This window comes from Python bivittatus, unplaced genomic scaffold (genome assembly GCF_059951505.1).
Source record: "Python bivittatus isolate LINGU-HERP-01145 unplaced genomic scaffold, Pbiv_v1 ctg000090_np1212, whole genome shotgun sequence".
In the NCBI taxonomy this organism is placed as follows: Eukaryota; Metazoa; Chordata; class Lepidosauria; order Squamata; family Pythonidae; genus Python; species Python bivittatus.
Genome location: NW_028277046.1, coordinates 5,998,278 through 6,016,404, shown reverse-complemented (window position 1 = coordinate 6,016,404; position 18,127 = coordinate 5,998,278). Strand labels below are relative to the sequence as shown.

Below are 18,127 nucleotides of genomic sequence, written 5' to 3'. Positions count from 1 at the left end.
GTGAAGCCACTGCCAGCTAGTGAAAATCTGCCGACACCCGCCATCCAAAAACTGGAACACTCTAGTGGACTCAGAGGGCGACTTGGCCAAAGGGAACAGCGCCTGGGGTGGAGAAAACTTCATAAAGGGCCAAGGAACTGAAAGAGCCATGAGATTGAAAAAGGAGAGGTTGTGAAATTGAGTTAAAGCTTGGGATTTGGGTTCTGCTCAGTTCACTTCCCATTATCCAGTCACCAAATACAGCTATATTGTCCTGAAATTGCTTCCAGCATCCATTGCAGGGAGTGAGCGAGATTTCAAGGTGTTCAGAGCAGAGTGTATATAACCCCCCTTCCCCCCTCCCCAATTCACAGCCACCCAGTCATTTTCTCTGCCTCCACCTTCTTGTGCAGGGACGCAGCATCCCCCCCCCCCCCAAAGCAATTTGGCTAACTAAATAAATCCTCACATCATCCAGGTGCAAGGCAGGAAAACTGGTCTTCTGCTGCTGTTCATTGCCCACAATCAGCTGGTGAAGCCTTGGGAAAAAAAACTCCAGCTGCCATTAAGCGAGTAGCATAACAATTAGTGTAAGTGGTTTGCCGTTTGGGGAAACGATTAAACTTTGCAGGCGCAAAGCTTTGAGTGCATTTTCCAGGGAAAGGAACGGAGACGGGGCCCAGGATGGGGCCCCCTGGTCATCCACGACCCCTTCTAATGGAGAGATGGCCAGCTCGGTTTCTCATCCCTGATCTCTTTCTTCGCATCCTGGTCCCTGTCAAGCATCCGCAAGGAATGTGTGTGCAGTTCCAATTTGAGGAACGGATTCACATTTTGCACCGGGCCTGTTTTGTTTAACTGTGGTCTGCCCACTGAGCCACAAATGACTGGGCTCATGTGACACGCCGAGCGCCACACGCCGACGTCCTTGTAGCGTTGGACTTTGAGCGTTCTGCAAAACTAGTCTTACTCTGCAGTCCTACATCCCAATGTTCCTCTGCAAATGCCAATGATCTCCCATGGGATGCCACTCAGATTGCCACCACCGCCAGAGCGGTGTAGAAGGACCTGGTGGAGCCTCTTCTGGGCCATTGAGCACCAGGACATAGCAAGCCGTGGAAGTGCTCAGCATCAAGACAAGGTCATCAGCACAGGCTTGATGGATTCTCTCGTCCACGCTTTTCCTTCACCCTCCATGCCACATTACAGGGGGCACCGCACCGTCGCTGAATTAAAATGGATCAACAGGTAAAGTCTTGCAGCTTCACATCTCTGCTGGGCCAGGACCTTTGGCCAGTGAGTGGACCACCGATTTATCCATCCGTCAACTTTGCTTTCCCTCGGTTTCTTTAATGCTGATTCTCTCTAAGACGTTTCTAGGGTAAGAGCCCTCTTTCTCAAATTATAATATTTGCTTTCTCTGCGGTTACCCTTCCCTTAAAGATTAACTCATTTATTGTGGCAGAAAGTTTCAGAGGTCAAAATAGATTTTATCCTAGGCAGTTGGTGTGGGAACGAAAATATCTTTAACTTCCTGGTGGAGCATTCTGGTTTCCATTGCAACAGATGACAAAATCCACTGCTGTAGAATTTAGAGAAGTGGTCCACGAACCTGTTCCAGTTAAGAAATTGGGTTTTTCTTAAATGCATTTTCATAATTTGCTTTTGCTAAGGGTTCTCTGCCTCCTAATAAACTATAGGAAGCAAACAAACTCTAAACTCTTGAGACTGAGTTTGAAAACTCTGCATGGTGATTTAGAAGACACCTCGTAAGGTGTTAAAAATGCTAGTGATGAAAGGAGAAAGGAAACCATTTATTTGCACTCAAGAGAATTAAACATTCCTGGCTGGCTATTTCTTCTTGCCAGCTAAGCACAAAACCCAGTAGCCTTCTGAGTAACGTGCCAAAAACACACCGGAATAACGAAATTATAGCATTTCTACAAACCAGAGACCTGCCCTTTCTGTTTAAGCGGGACCTCCCTGATGATCCAATGTAGGTCATGAGCCTTGCTGGAGATCTAGGCTGAACTTCATGCAGTATTTTCCCCTCCTCTTTCTTCCCCCAGAACAGTCTATAAAAGCTAAGCTGATGGGGAATGCAAGGAGACACAACTGCCCGTTAGGACACCAGAAGCAACGAACGAGGTGGAGGAGAATTCGTCTTCTGTCTCCCAAGCTAGTCATGCTGGTTTGACCACCAAATAACTCTTGGGTTCTTCAGATCTTGGGTGCTTCGTTGGCTAGAGTTTTCTCAGGGTGGAATTCATGATGACCAAGCAGAGGGTAATTCGAGTGTCCACCAAGCAGCTGAGCTACGCGGTTTGCGTGCTGGGGACAGAAATTTCCTTAGACATCAAGGGGTAAGTGATGGGACCGTTCAAGAACGTGAGTTGTGTGCAGATTGAGATCTTGCCGTGACCACATAAGGTTGCTAGAAGAATGACTGAGATAATGTATGGGGGACACATACTGTATGTGGAAAAGGCTGTATAAATGTTACTTAAAGTATTCTTTCATTAGCGTCCAATAAATATTCTCCCCAACCTATTTTAGAACTCGCACTTTAGAACAATCCGTTGCCAGAAATGACCGCATACAAACCATTTCAAGAAGCAATCAGTAAAGAAAATAAATGATGTCTCTTGACATTTCCAGGTAACTGATAAAATGAAAAATACTTAAGCCAATCAAAATGCATTGTACTTTAAAAAAAGAAAGCAATCTGAAACCAGAATGGAATGAAGACAAAGGCTATCCCGCCTTAGTTCTGCAGAACTTGATTATTGCTTGTTTTTCAGTCTCCTGAGCTTCCAGAAAGGAAATTGGCTTCCACCTTAAACATATTAAGTTTCGTTTGAACTTAACCTAACTCCTGGGGAGCTCAAGAATGTAGTTTTCTTGACAAGCACAGAAAAATGCCTTTTTCTTACCCCCAATTTTAAGAAATGCAAAGAAGAAACGGAAGACATTGCATCCTTCCAAAGTCCATCTTTCTGTAGGATTTGGCTTCAGACCCAAATCATATTATGATGATATCAGAGAGAGAGAGAGACTCAAGGAGAGTCTTTTTTTACAATTAAAAAGTCGATAAAATACAACTCAGTAAGTCTCCTTGAAAATGCAAGGGGTCTGCATGCGGAGAAGAAATGAAACATTTCCTTGAACCTTCAGGGTACCAGAATAGTGAAACGTATTAGACGTGCAAAAACCTGAAATGCAGATGTGCGTGGTCCACACCCCTGGGAGCAAGGTGCTATTTCTGTCCCTTGCGACGCCCAGATGCGATTTTTCGCAGGAAAAAATGTGCAGAGAACCGAAAGGCGCAAAGGAGGGAGAAAAAAGGTGGATTGGAAGCACGACACAAAAGGGTTTAACACGCACTGCAGCTCTTGCTGCTTAAAGGCAAAAGATCCCTGGAAAGGTTTCTTCTCCTGATTTCAGCTTGCACTTTCAGTGGGAGATGTACGGGAAACCCTGCTGTGCGACACACGCCTTCCTGGTGTAAAACCCTTCTGGAGACGATACGACGTCCATGTCAACGAGGCTCAAACTGACGATTCTGTAAAGGATTGACTTTTCTGGCTGGCGGCGTTTCATGCTGCTTGCTCGTTTATTTTGGTACGCAGACGGTGCTGCATTTTATATTTCTCTGCCACAAAGATAAAATGCCACCATCGTATTAGCTCAGAGGAAGAGGCATTGTTTAAAATGTGGGTCTCGTTGCATTTTTTGGGCACCTTATATCTCCTTCTAAGAGCACGCAAGTGTGGCCGAACCACACGGACAGAAAAACACGTCCGTGCATTATGATAAAAAACACTGAGTAACGCTGGGTCACCTTCATGAGTAATTTGGAATGCGTGCAGGCTACCGGGAGGAAAATAATAGGACTCGGCGGTGTAAAATCCTGGAACACGGAATGAGTTTCAGGAAACGTGGACCTTCCATGTCACAACTTTTGGACCCGACTCTTTCTGGAACTGCAGAAAATCCATCGAAGAAAATCCGTCCGTCAACCCGACCACCTTCAAGGCAACGCAAGACCCTTGGTTAGTTTTGCTGTGGCGCACAGAACTTCTCCTCGTCATACCCAAATTCATAGCCTTTGTGTGTGAATTGTTACAATTCTTTTTATTATATGTCAGCTGAACAGGATGTGCCTTTATGACTTCTTGCTATTTTTCTCCTTTGGGTTTCCTTTCTCCTGCCGATGGAGAGGAAGAAATCAGAGCCCTCCCTCCGTATATATGGAAAACGGCATTCATATACAGTGGTACCTCGGGATACGAACTTAATCCATTCCGTGACTCTGGACGTATCCCGAGTTGGTCGTAACCCGAAATGTTCGTTAGTAGAGGCGTTCGTATCCCGAGGTACCACTGTAAATTCTCGTATCGGAGCTGTTGGTCCATAGTTGTACTACAACAGCTTATAAATCCTGGGGGAGCTGGCTGCTAGAAGAGAAGCTAGAAGAAGGGCTTATGGCGAGATTTATGGCCTTGCACTCTCCCCTTTTGAGTGTAATTGAGTGTACTGACAGATTAATATATCTCTTTACAAGTCACTACAAGGCATTAAGGAGAGAGAGAACAAAAGGGAAGAGAAGGGTGCCAACAGAAACACACATCACCCGTTTCATAAAATTTATACAGATCCTTTAACAAATACCTATACTCTTTCTCTCTCTCCTTTCTTTCCTTTCTTCTTCCCTTCTCTTCCTACAGAGTTTTTTCCTTTTCTTCCCCGTGTTATTCTCATCTCACTCTTGCTTTCTCCTTTTTTATTCTGCACATGCTCCAGAGTTGATATTAAAACCCAACCTCTGAGGAGCACTTGGGTTTAAATTCACAAAAAAAGCAGGGGTCTCTTCCTGACCTCAGCCTGGGAGACAATTTAGAAACAGCAGAAAAAGATCTGAGCAAAACATCTTGGTTGGCCATGAGCGATAAAGTCCCATCTCTAGATCAGCCACACCATTCTTCAGAAAAACATGGAGTAATTCCACACGTGCCCCTCTTGTTTGATTTGACCCTAGTTCCCTGCCCAAGGGGGCCACATCTTTTGATGCCCGTGGAACAGCTGGGCTCCGGGTCTACGTTACATACGACCCCAGACTCACTTCCAAACCTGAAGGCTCCAAGATGTGGCCTCTTGATGCAGACACCGAGGTCATCGTGGCTCTGAAGGGTCTGAGCAGTGCCGTCAACGACCACAAGGTGAGTGGGACATCTCAATGCGCCACTGCACTTGGGAACAGCAGCCCAGGGGTTCATCTTCCTGCCAGGTTGGAAGAGAAAGTTTTCCAAAGAGAGGATGTCTGCAGAAAGCGGGGGTCAGAAATCCCAGAGGGGCCCTGGCAGGGTCCTACTCATAAATACGTCCTTCTTGGGGAGTGAAGCTTGAGTTAGGAGCTCCCTTGAGGACGCTTCTACCCCCAGCCATCTGGCTCTGGGTTTTCCTGTTGCACGGCAGAATACGGACTCCTGCAGGTCAAGTCTCAACAGGAGGACAACTTTATGTATGAAAGTGTCTGGCAGTTCAGAAGTGACGTGGCAATCCTTTCTCTTTGTAGGTCAGAGTGTCCTATTATGGACAATCAGGGCAAACACCAATTGCCAGTGCTTGGCTATACATCACCTGTGTAGGTAAGCCTCAGCGTAATGCAGAACCTGGATCTCCTTCTACGCTGCCTCTCTTAAGGCCCAAAGGGGAGGGATCACACCTGGAGGGATCACACCTCTCAAAATATCTCCCTGCTGCTTGGACACAGTTGATTCCAGTGTTTTAAACTGTCTTGTTTCGTTTTGGATTCTCCTTGCACAGTTTTGGGGCAATTCTGTGCAAAGGTTGAGCTTTAGAAGCAATGGAAGGATGCTGGGAATGACTGTTTTGGTAACACCAGGTAACAAGCCTCTTTTAAAAAAGAGGGTTAACTTGTTTTTCAGACTCTTTTAGAGCAGGCAAGTCACTTGTTTTTGAGGTCCTGGACATAAGTGAAGGCAACAGAAGCAGAAGAGGCTAATGTTTTAACTCTGCCCTTCTCTTAGCTCTCTCCCTGGATGCTGATACAAGCCGGACAGGAACCGTGGAGAGCTATGCCACCAACAAGGTAAAGTTGAATTTTGACGCATTCTGAACAGGTATCAGTGTGCCATGCAGACTGAAGAGCTCTTGTTCAGAGCTATGAAACCATTCTTGCAAAAAGTTATCCTGGAGAAGGGAGGTCAACGGATGGCGCACAGGTTACGGCGTTCTGAAGGACGTTGCACAGCCCATCTGCGCTGAAGCCGAAAGATGTTGGGAAAAGCAGCACGCAGCCATGAAATCAAGGAAGTCATGCACTCAAGTCAGCCTCAGAGGAGGTGGTGAAATCCTTCGGGTCTTTCCTTCCTTCTTCTCCCCCACAGACCAAATGGACATGGGGCCCGCATGGAGAAGGTGCCGTATTGCTGGTGAACTGTGACCGAGACGGTCCAAGCTCTGGAAACGTGGATCACGCATATCCCTACGTACGATCTCATGCAGGTATGTGCCAGGGCATGAACATAAGCGTGGAAGAATTATGTTATGGGATCAAGGGACGGATGGGGGCTTCTTCATGGTGGTTTCCAGCTTTGAGTGAACTTCCCCCCGATGCCAACACTGTTTGTGTTTTGGGGCCAGCTGAAGATTTCACTTTTTGGACTCAGGGCTTCCTCATCACAGGCCCTCTGGTTAAAAAAATAAAATAAATAAATCCAACCTTCTCTCTTATTGCATTGTGGTGACTGCCGTTTGACGTTTTAAAAGGGAGGTTTACCTGCATGCCATTGTTGTGTTTAATCTGACATATTTTATGGAGTGTAATTCATCCGAGGCCCTTAGGAGGATGGGTGAATAATAAATGTTTAAACAAGAAGCCACACCTGGGTGCAACAGCCTCTTTTCAAGGGTGCCCGGCAGGAGGTGGGGCGACCACAGGAGAAGAGAAGAGCTAACGGCTGTCACTCTCGTCCCCCGGTTCTGCTGCTTGAGGACAACAGAAGAGCTGGTTCTGCAAAGAAAGCTTGGCTGAGTTTAGGGTGGAATCAGATCTCTTCTGACAACAATTTCGCCTCAAGGTCCACAGCAGCTTGCAGGAAACCCACCATTTAATGTAGGATCAAAGCTGTGCAGGAGTGAGAAATGCAAAGGGAATGAGACAGGGAGACATAAAAGGGTCTATTTTGCACCCTTCTGGTAACCTCTTGGATGAAAAAGGAGGCCCCTGGGATGACCAAACCCATAATGCTAAACCCGCAGCATCCCCAGCATCACCCAGACATGCTTTTCCTCTGCAGAAGGATCGGCTTATTTTCCAGCCGAAGGCTTCCTCCACAAGCAACCCAAGATTCACTCTGAGCTTGGAGCATCTTGCAACTCAAGACTCCCCTTGGTGGCACCCCGAGATGATGTTGTTGATGGCCCGCCGTCTCCACACCAAACCCTTGTCCCTTCTCTTCCTCAGATCTTCAAGACTTGTCCCTTGTGATTCTCAATATCAACAGCCCTGCCGGTATCTTTGACAACCACAAGCTGATCCTTCACATCTCCATGTTTGATGCTGCAAAAGTTAGAGTTTTCCATGCAGCTGGTAAGTTGCTAGGCTGGGTCTCTGCTCCTCTGGATCCTGGCTTGGCAGGATCTTCCACTGCTTGTGTGCATCATGCCTTCCATGTGGCCTTTCCAATGTGCCACATTGTGCTAAGAGATCAATGCCATAGAGATCAGGACTACTCTTATGGTGACAGCTGTAGTAAGAGAATCTTGCAAGTCTGAATGGGCTTCCCCTGCCTCACTTTGAACTAGGGAGGGGCCCGTCTGAGACATTTTCTCAAATTAGTTTCTTGGAACAGGATCAAGCCACTTATCAGACCGTTGACTAGGTGGTGGCTTTTCCTCCTGTCCTTCAAGGCCTTTCTCTATGTCTTCCACAAATGGAAGAACTTGTAACATGCTTCCTGGGAATGCTGGAAGCTCTGTGGCAGGACATCTGGAGAGCACCACGTTGGGGAAGACTATCTCCATATAGGAAGGCAATGATGAATACGTCTGTGCAGCTTTCTTAGCAACATTGTGGGCTCCTTCTGGCCTTGTCTTTTCTCCATAGTCTGGGTCTTCCTGGCAGTCTCCTTTCCAAGAATCAACCAGACCCAAACATGCTTCGTTTTCAGGCTCAGACAAGGTCAGCCAGATGCTGCCATCTGTAGCTTAGAAACCATCTCCATCTTCAAGGCTTCTCTGCTGCAAACTGGATGACAGACGTTGGGGAGAAAAGGCCTCTTTCACATGTTATGTTATTTATTCCTATTGACTTCCTTTGCACGGGATGGAGATCTCTTTGGACATTATGCCACTTTCTCAGCAGGAAACTCGTCAGTCTCCCACTATGAGCACATTTTGGGGTCAGACAAGTTCTCCTACGCCGTGGAACCCACAGATGGAAAAGGGCAACATATGTTTTACGTGGAGGGCCTTGCTTTCCCAGACACAGACTTCAACGGCCTGGTGTCCCTGAACGCGACGCTGCTGGAGCAGACTAACCGGGTACGTACATTCATTCTTGATTGCAATCCACGATCCAAACATTGCCTGCTACGGTTTATCCCAGTTCTCTGTAGTTGGGCTGCGAGACGGTGTTCTACCTAGCATTTATTTCTCTGCTGCTTTCCTGTTTTCATTTAAAATATGATATCCTGTATTTATAATAGCTATATCACCTTGACAGCTGTCTCTCTGGGGGAACTAATAAACCTTGGAAAGAAAATGAAATCAAAATTGCGGTTCACGGAAGAGCTCCTTTGAAGCTGTAGGCAATCTGGTGAGGCCCCAGCGTTGGTTAGTGGTGCAAATTTAAAACCCAGAGGTCTGCTTTGGATATAACCCTTGATATCTCCAGTTCAAAAGATCTTAGGGAGCTGGACTGGGAGATGGGTTGGAGAGAGATCTTTCCAACCTGTTCTTCATGCCAATGTTGGCTTGTTTGTTATGCTTCTGTTTTGGCTGTTTAGTCACAGTTATATGGATTTGATTGCTTCATGAAGAAGCGACTCTGGGCTAACTGGATAAAAACACGCAATTTTCTGCTCTACAGGGCACTTTTCTGAAGCATTTCCAAGTTAGAGGTAAAAGGCGCTGGTCATAATTTCATCTGTTTTCTCCTCTCTTCTGTACTTGGCTTTCACAGACCTCGCCAGCCACCCCAGTTTTCACGGATACTGTGGTTTTCCACGTGGCCCCTTGGCTCATGACCCCCAACACACAGAAACCACTTGAAATCTTCGTTTGCAGGTAGCAATGAAACACCAGCAGGACTATCTTTGGGGGGGTAACAAGGCTCATTAGCCAGAGTTATGACCCTAAATGGGAAGCTGTACGTTTCTCCCGTAGACATGTGGACGTTCATATCCACCAAGAGTAAGTCCTGAGGACAGGAGAGAAATTTAACTGTGCAGTTATGACCCCCTAAACGAAGGGGATGTTTCTTGATCATCCATCTTTGTCAGCTGGAATTCCAGCTGCCACCACAATCATCCTGTTTTTCGTTTAGCATTGAGAAGGGCGAGAACTCCAACAAAAAGTTCTTGGAGGCGATAAAACTTCTAGCAAGGAAAGCCAGCTGCAAATTAACCATTTGCCCAGAAGTAGAAAACCGGGGTGACCGCTGGATCCAGGTAGGAACAGGGTTGGAACGCAGCTCGATGACAGACCTTGCCTTCTCCCGCTGAATCCTGTAAAGATGTCCGTGTATCCTGCTTCCCCTTTTCCTGGTAGGACAATGTGGGGAGATGACTTTAATCCATCCAAGAAGCCCAGCTGAGGGTTTGGTTTTGTTCTGTCCCACTGTTGGAGTTTTATGGTGGCTGAGAAAGTGTTTCCCCACTATCGATTTAGAGCATCTTCATCGCCTCACCAGCCACCATGGACATCATGTAAAGACTGTCCTTAATATAATTATTTTGGTCCAACGAGGGTTGGATGTCTAGACGATGATGTGCGTTGCTAGTGGGGAAATGACCATTTTCCCACCCTCTCTTCCTTCTTTTCATACACACAGACTCCTCTCAAGGAGAAAAGCAGATTGTGGACTGGATGGGCAATGAAGTTCCACCATCCCCAGTTTCTGCCTTCTCTCCTTCCTCTTCTCTCACACAACACACAGCTCCCGAGGTTGACATGTTTTGGTGGGGAATTGTTTAAAAACCAGTCCTTACCCCCCCCAAAGCCTAAGAGATCAGGGCAGATCAAACTGGATCCCTGACCGAATTTCTTCCCCCAACAGGATGAGATGGAATTTGGTTATGTAGAGTCACCCCATAAATCCTTCCCCGTCGTCTTCGACTCCCCCAGGAACAGGGGCTTGAAGGAATTCCCTTTCAAGAAGATTTTGGTAAGCTAAGCGCTCCTATCGTTCTTGGCAAATTGATTCCATAACAGAGGCCGAATTCTCTCCTCCTTATAATTGGAGAAGAAACAGAGGCATCTCTTCTTTCTCTGAGAACCAGGATAGAAAAAGGGTTGACTTTCAGCCTAAGGCGAAGAAGGGATTTGAACTGCAGCTAAGTTATCCTGTGGCAGCAAGAACGTGGACGAGTTCGTGAAACTTCGTGCCATAATAAAAACGCTTAGGCTTCCAAGTGACCGAAGATTCTTCAGTCTTAAAAAAAAGAATAATATTTTCAAGACTTTTCAAGTGCTCAGCCCTCTTTGCCTTATTGCCACCAGGGCCCTGATTTTGGGTACGTTACCCGGGAACCCAAGAACGGGAGAGTCTCCAGCCTGGATTCTTTCGGTAACCTGGACGTCAGCCCACCCGTGACGGTCAAGGGGAAAGACTACCCTTTGGGGAGGATCCTCCTTGGCAGCAGCTTTCCTGGGTAAGGGAGTCCTGCGGCCCGTGTTCTCCATCTCTTCTTCACAAGCTGGCGTCACAGCTGGTCACCCGAAAGCTTGCGAGCAGGTAGCCAGACAACCGACGGTCACGCGTCCTTGATTTCAACTCCTTGGTTGAAAGGAGACTGAGATTTATTTGCTTAACCTCATACCTTCCCTCCCCACCAACCAACGGCCCTCCGTCAAAGCCAACCAGAAGCAGCAGGAAGGCACGGTAATGAACATCCCTCCATCGCGGTAGCCCAACGGGTGCAGGCATCAAAGGCTTGCTTGATTAAAAATGTTCCTGCCCGGTGGGGAAGCAGCCACAGAGGGAGCAAAACTGACTTCTCTTGGCAGGGAGTTCCAAAGACTGGGAGCAGGCAAAGACACGCGATGCACCCCTTCCATGTCTGTTCCCACCTAAAGCTTTTATTTGCACCACCAATAATGCAGACTGGGAGGGGAGGGGAGCGTGGAAATTATCCCATTGCCTTCTCTTCCAAAGAGACACCCACAAGAGGTGTTTTTCAGCACAAACAGGTAAGCAATCCAAATTAGCTTGTGCGTGGCCCGTTCTAAGGCCACGTGCCTCCCTTTCTCTCCATCCACCTCCATGCTTAGATCCGGCAACAGGAAAATGGCTAAAGTTGTCCGAGACTTCCTTTATGCGCAGAAGGTCCAGTGCCCGGTAGAGCTTTATTCTGACTGGCTGACGGTGGGCCATGTGGATGAATTCCTGAGCTTCGTCCCAGCGCCAGGCAAGAAGGTATGGAGCTATGGGGAAATTATTTCACCAGTTCCCTTTGCCAATTAAGCTTCCCGCGTTTCATCCGTGGTAGATTATGAAAGTTTTGCCAGTTTACCTGGCTGCAAAGTGGTCACCAATAGCTCTCGGGGGCCCAGCACTGTCTGTATTCTGTACCTGGCATGTTCCCCTTAGCTCAAAGGTTTGCGCACATGTGGGGACATCCCAGCAAGTAAGCCACTGCCTTTCAGGAGGCATGGCAGCAGAAAACACCCCGTATCAGATTATATTGTTGGAATCAAATTCTGCTCCGGTTCTTACCTTCGTTGGGGGTTTCCACGCAGGGTTTCCGGTTGCTTTTGGCCAGCCCCCTTGCCTGTCTGAAGCTGTTCGAAGAGAAACAAAAGGAAGGTTATGGAGACGCTGCTCTGTTTGAAGGTGAGCCCCAAAATTATTCTTCCCGGCTGATTCAACGCCCTGGAGGGACCAGCAACCCTGGCTTATAAATCTCACTTTTCCAGGTCTGAAGACAGTGGGGAAAATTACTCTCAATCAACTCCTGGCTGATAGAAATTTGCGCCAAGATAGCAAGTATGTGCAGGTAAAACAATAACGAAAATTTAGCAGTTTCTGCCTCCCTATTATAGCTATTTGAGTTAGGGAATTCAGGTGTGTTTTGTCCTTTACGAAGACTTCTGAAATACGCCACGTTAAAAAAAAAAACCCGGTTACCAGCAAAATGCAGAAGGTTCTCTCTCTCTCTTTTTTTAATAAGAACTTTATTAAGTTATAAAAAGCATAAGGATAAAAGCTAATAATTGAGAAGAAAAGTAGAGAGCAAGAACGTTAGAAATAAATAATACAAAAGTGGTAGAAAATAGAGAAAAAGAGAAATATAAAAAGAATAACTTCCGACTTCTTATACAGCAGATGTAAATAAATCCTAAAATAACCTCTTACTCTAAAACTACTTCTTAACATACATGTTTTGTATAATCTGTTCATTTAACTAATCATCAAATGCAGGTATCATAATTTCATTTTTTTCTGTCTCCTGCAAAAAGTCCAGAAGGGGCTTCCAATTGGCATTAAAGTCAATCAATGTTTTTTCTCTCTAAGCAAAGCTGTCCATGGTGCCATCTCAGCTAATTCCTTCAAAATGCAGAAGGTTCTCCATAGCATGTTTACCTTCCTCCTGTTAAGCAACCACTTTCCCATCATTTAGAGGTGCAAAACTGAACCCAGAATTGCATGATGCTCCTTCATGTATCACTTTTCCAAGAAGCTGGCCTGTAACAACCCACTTCTTAGAATTTTTCTGGATCACTCTTAGTAATTTCCTTTCCTGGTCAGCATTAGATCCTCTTTTTGCATCTAAGGATGAAACCTGTCAGATAATTGTAGTAGTCAGATCTGGGGAGCCCCGTCTGCTTCCTGTTTACAAATCCCAGGTTCTTATTTTCTACCAAGTAGAAAAAGTATTTTTGTATTTGGTTTACAAAAATCTGCCTCCGTTTGAAAAGTGGTGCATTAACCACTTCTCTCTAATATAAGCTTTTCTACCTCTTGAGTTTCACCATCTTGGCAGGGAAACATTATTTTGTTTGAGAAAGATTCAGAATGCTCCTTGAATCAACGACAGCACATATTTTTAAACCTATTTGTCCCTTTCTAAAATATCCCCCACATCTGCTTTGTAATCTTGCGGGACTACTTCACAAGGAAGTGGGCAGAAAATTAGTTTCTTGAATCCTGACACTCTGACAAAGGGGAAAACATTAAGCTGAACACACATTTTAAACATTTCCACTGGCTGAGCTGGCTAGAATTACAGGAGCTGAAATCCAACACATCTAAAAGTGACAAAGTTGGGGAGAATGGTGTGAGAGTCAAGTCCTGGATGAAGATGGAGGAGACCCAGGTTCAAAGCCAGTGTGGTGTAGTGGTGAAGGTCCAGGGTGATCCAGGTTCAAATCCACCCTCTGGGTAATTCTAGGGTCCGACTCTCTCTCAGCCCAACCTATCTCACAGGAAGAGAGAACCCCATGCAGCCCTCTTGAGCTCTTGGAAGAAAGTCAGGATATCAAACTAACATAATAATAGATCATTCCTTGGACACTAAACTCAAGATGAGGAGGAGGCAGACATCAACCTACAGGTAACAAAGGGCCTTCAACACAGGTAATATGAATTAAGCCTTTCACCTGATGGGAACTAACTTGGATTACTCACCTCCTCCTTCTTCTTTTCCTCTTCCCAGAGTTGCATTGACTGGAACCGGAGTATTTTAAAGCGGGAACTTGGAGTGAGCGAACGAGATATCATCGATATTCCGCAACTCTTCACTCTAGAAGGCTCCACCGCCACAGCCTTGTTCCCAGACATGGTGAGATCTTCACCTTCCAGTTGGTCTTTTACCTTCAGGGGACAAGCCAACACCCCAGGCTGGTTTTAAGCTGGTCTTCAGTGCCATGGGTTTCACCCAAAATTCCCTGGAGAGGACAGAACGGCAGGGATTTATAGTCCACACACTTCCATCTGCAGAAGGGAGAAACTAGAAAAGTTCTTTAGGAGTGCATCAAACATGCTGATTTTAAATGGGTAGTGGCTAAAAAGGAGTTTTTCTTTAAAAGCTTTTCATGATGTTTAGGGATGAAGAAACAAAGAAAGGCCAAACTGGTATTTTAGTTTACGTCACTCACGGAGCTGCTGTGAAGATAAACTGGAGAGGGGAGCAACTAATGCAGGAGATTAAGCATGAAAAAGAAATATTTTGGATTGTTTGGTCCATGTAGGTTGAGTGGAAGTACGCTGAAGGGGATGAGAATAGTTTTATTCAGTTCTGGGCAAAAAGACCAAGGTGTCTTTCCAATATGGAATGAATGGATGATTTGGGCGTTGACTGCAACGATGACAGCTTGGATGAGAGAGATGGATGAGAAACCAACTCAACCCTTCGTTCTCTTGTTCTCTGCAGGTGAATATGCTCGTCTTGGGGGAACATCTGGGCATTCCCAAGCCGCATGGCCCCATCATCCACGGCCAGTGTTGCTTGGAAGTGAAAGTCCGCTCCCTCTTGGAGCCACTGGGCCTATCCTGCACTTTCATTGATGACTTTTTCTCCTACCATGTCTTACTGGGAGAAGTCCACTGTGGCACCAATGTCCGGCGGGAACCTTTTTCCTTTCACTGGTGGAATATCCTTCCATGAACAGCGAGGAGCTGCCCCACATCTCAGACTTATTTTGCTCCACACCTTTGTCTCCAAGGTTGGACAGAAACAGCAGCATGGAAACTTGCATGAAGGAGAGAGAACATCCTTTCCGAAGATAATTTCTCAGCACCTTCCTGAAATACCTTTCAATTTGGGGCCTTCAGCAATGAGGCGCCAACCACTAACCATACAGGGAAATGCAAGACAACACATTAGATAACATTATCTGACTTTATGGAGAAATGCTGCCTCTGGAGGAACGAGTGCAAGATGAAGACATGATTTGGAAAAGCCAGATATATTTACGTGTTTAAAAACACTTTTCAGTGGGAAATTACTCAGAAATAACTGAAGTTGACTCAGTTCTGGATAAAATCAGGAGGAACTGGCGTGTCTTTCTTCTCTGTATGGAGCAAGAAACATCTATTTTGTGTATAAGGGCTGTCATAAATTGATTTCCCAAAGCATGTTTCACCTTTTTTGTGGGGAGGGGGGAGGAAAGAGGCACCCTGGAAATCAGACCAGTTCTTGGAAGCTTTTGCTGTTTCAAGGCTAATTCCAGGTTCAAATCCAGCCTAAAGTTTGATTACTTTCCAGAATTTGCACACGGGAATATGATGTTTTCTGTCCACCCCTAGACACAGGTAAATTTAGGTTAAGGGTAGAGCGATGAAGGACAAGCTGCAAAAGTGAGGTCTGTATCTCGCAGAAGGGGGAAGGATGCGAATCCCTAAACTTAGAATGAGATGCAATCATGATATAAGCCAGGAATGCAACAATACCGAAAATAAAAAATGTGTATCACAAAATTGCCTCCCGCTCAGCCGCGCAAGCAGACGTTGATGACTTTCCGTCCTGATGCAACTCAGTCGTTTTCATCAGCGCCACTCAAAAGAGGAAGTGTTCAGAGCAGCTGATCATATACCCTTCTTAACAAATGAGTCATATTTTTCCTTTAAATGAAAAACACAGGTGCTTTCCCAACGAAATCTCTTTAGCAATAGACACACTCTGTCACAGTACTCGAAATCATCTGTGATTCAATACATCAGAAAAGTGTTTCATGAGTGAGAGTAAATCTCTCAGGATGGAAAGCTGTCCAGATAAGCTGATGCAATGAAACACACTTGAATTAAATGCATTATTGTTAATGTTATTACTATTATTCCAAAATGTGGGCATGGCAACTCTTATTCCCAACTGACCCATGATGGCAGATCGTGGAAGTGAATGGTTTTGTTCAATGGTGGATAAGAGGAACTAACATCTTGCCTTGGAAGTTGACATCCTTCTCTTTTTCTACCACCATTAAATCTGAGTCTGTCCCGTCTCCCATGGAGCATGACACATGCAGAACGTAAATACTGGAATATCCTGTTGGGTTCACACCAACAGCCTGCTTTAGCCGTGATTAACTGACAAAAAACCTTCATACATTGGCAGGGTTCACACTGTATGCTAAGCCAAGCCAAGTCACAGGTGACTGGATCTGCGAAATCCATGAACGTCAGACGTTGTGATGGCCGTGTTTTTGGCTGGCTTTGAAAGGGGAGTGGATGACTTCATGGAGGGCTTGGTCTATCAAGGTCTGCTGGTCTTCAAGATTCAGGGTTGCCTCTAGGTTGGGGGCAGCACATCTCCAAATCCCAATTGCAGGTACCAAACAAGAGCACCCCAGGATCATGTGGGGAGAAGCAGATGGTGGCTTATGTGGGCCTTGGTTTGAATGAGTAGGGTTATTCACACCTAAGTCACTTTGAGACCGAATTGTACATTGGCAGAAAATGGACAGACACTAACTCATGTAATGTCCCATGAGGTCAACATCAAGAGGGTTTGCTTAACTGCTTCTCTTCCAGTTTATAGTGTCATCTGCCAGGGTGAGTCTATTTCTTATGAAAGAATAAATAATCATAAATCTAACCTCAGAAAGAGGATGGATCAAAGAAGGAATCCACGCGAAACAATCCTCATCATCTTCCAGAAGCCGCTCTGAAAGGAACCCATGACCAAAACCTTCAAAGGGAGGTTAACTCTTAAAACTGTTGCCTCTGGCTTAACGAAAGATAATTTTTGTTTTATCTCACTGAAGGTGCTAATTGGCTTAGCAGAAGCTGGCAAACTGCATCATCACGAATTAATGCTGCTGGAAAGGGACGCTGGGCAGACTTTCAACACCTTTGAGCATTAGTGTCATTATCAAAAAATGTATGTGTGCGCGCATTACTTCACTATTCACATATTCTGCAGAGCCCTGTGACTGCATACACGCCGAAGAGAACCCTTGGTGCACCTGATAAAAATGCAACCTAGCCCACAAAATTACAGAACCACGTATGCCTTTTCCCCCCTTGACTTATACAGTATCTTCTTGGCGTCTCAGAAGCTTAGAATAATTCTTTTTTGATCTGTAAATCGTCCTTTATAAAATTCTGGTCTTTACTAATTTTTGTATTCCCTTTTTTCCTCACGGCCAACACTGGTTTTATGGAAATCCCCATCAATGCGTAGATTATGCACGGCAAACAGATTTCTTGCTTCCACTGAATTTGGAGCAAGAAAGTGTAGCTGAGATTTTAAAAATATTCCAGCGTTGGCTCAGAAGGATTCCTTTGTTCGGTGGGGATTCTACTGCTAAACTGCATCAGAAATACCGGGTAAATAAGACATCAATATTTCTTTCTTTATTAGATGTATATCATCACCCACCTCAAATATTCCTCATCTGCTGAAATTAAACTTCTTACTTAATTGAATTGTGGAGGCAGCATTCTTCCTTAGTGTCTAGGCCAAATCTGATCCTCTAGATGGGAAAGAAGGATCTAAACTTTCTTCGACCATTTAAGACGGCAAGCTTCTTTGCTTCCGGACTACCCACCTCTGTGCTCAAGTTGCTAGACCTCTAAACTGAGCTATGCATTTCAGAAAGCAAGTCGCTATCCTCCATCTCAAGAAAAACATACCTCTGTGAATTGAACAGGTCGATAAAGAAGGAGGATTTGGTGGCTCCTCTTTGCAGACCTCCCAAAATCGCTTTGCTACGGAGCAGGGCGATTGTTGTCTTTCTTCAAACACATCCTCAGTGGATCTCAGGTTCTCCAGATAAATCGTTGCCCTGAAGGGTCTGCATGAGTGCTGTAGAGGTGCGTCAAGCCAACGTCTTGCCAACTAGAAAAGACAACAAGGCAAGTTCACAGTGAAGAGGGGGCAACCTGCCCATGTCAGAGTTGGGCTACTCTGTAGGACGGTGTTTCTCAACCTTGGCCACTTGAAGATGAGTGGGCTTCAACTCC

General features: G+C 45.6%; 1 protein-coding gene and 1 long non-coding RNA gene across 8 annotated transcripts; one reads left to right on the top strand and one right to left on the bottom strand.

The window, feature by feature from the left end:
* The first annotated feature begins 926 nt into the window (after positions 1-926).
* Positions 927-15,627, top strand: LOC103058523 (protein-arginine deiminase type-1). Of its 7 annotated transcripts, none has more exons than XR_003084257.2 (17): positions 927-1,360; positions 2,049-2,342; positions 5,018-5,198; positions 5,555-5,627; positions 6,030-6,091; positions 6,390-6,507; positions 7,469-7,594; positions 8,366-8,547; positions 9,188-9,291; positions 9,551-9,674; positions 10,283-10,390; positions 10,726-10,877; positions 11,497-11,641; positions 11,965-12,058; positions 12,142-12,221; positions 13,635-13,778; positions 13,881-13,942. XR_003084257.2 is itself a non-coding variant. In XM_025164086.2 (17 exons), the coding sequence occupies exons 2-17, from the start codon at positions 2,248-2,250 to the stop codon at positions 14,829-14,831; spliced, it is 2,004 nt and encodes a 667-aa protein (XP_025019854.1). In that variant the 5' UTR covers positions 927-1,227; positions 2,054-2,247; the 3' UTR covers positions 14,832-15,627. The 7 variants fall into 7 exon arrangements, 6 of the variants coding, with proteins under 6 accessions (XP_025019854.1, XP_025019853.1, XP_025019852.1 ...); XM_025164086.2 differs by lacking the exon at positions 13,635-13,778 and adding an exon at positions 14,598-15,627 and having other exon boundaries at positions 927-1,227; positions 2,054-2,342; positions 13,881-14,006; XM_025164085.2 differs by lacking the exon at positions 13,635-13,778 and adding an exon at positions 14,598-15,627 and having other exon boundaries at positions 927-1,227; positions 13,881-14,006.
* LOC148216404 (uncharacterized) lies at positions 11,946-18,054 on the bottom strand. Its single transcript, XR_015795489.1, has 3 exons — positions 17,798-18,054; positions 13,853-14,112; positions 11,946-12,006 (listed from the first exon to the last, which is right to left on the bottom strand). It is a non-coding gene; the product is annotated as an uncharacterized LOC148216404 (long non-coding RNA).
* Between the last annotated feature and the right edge of the window lie 73 nt (positions 18,055-18,127).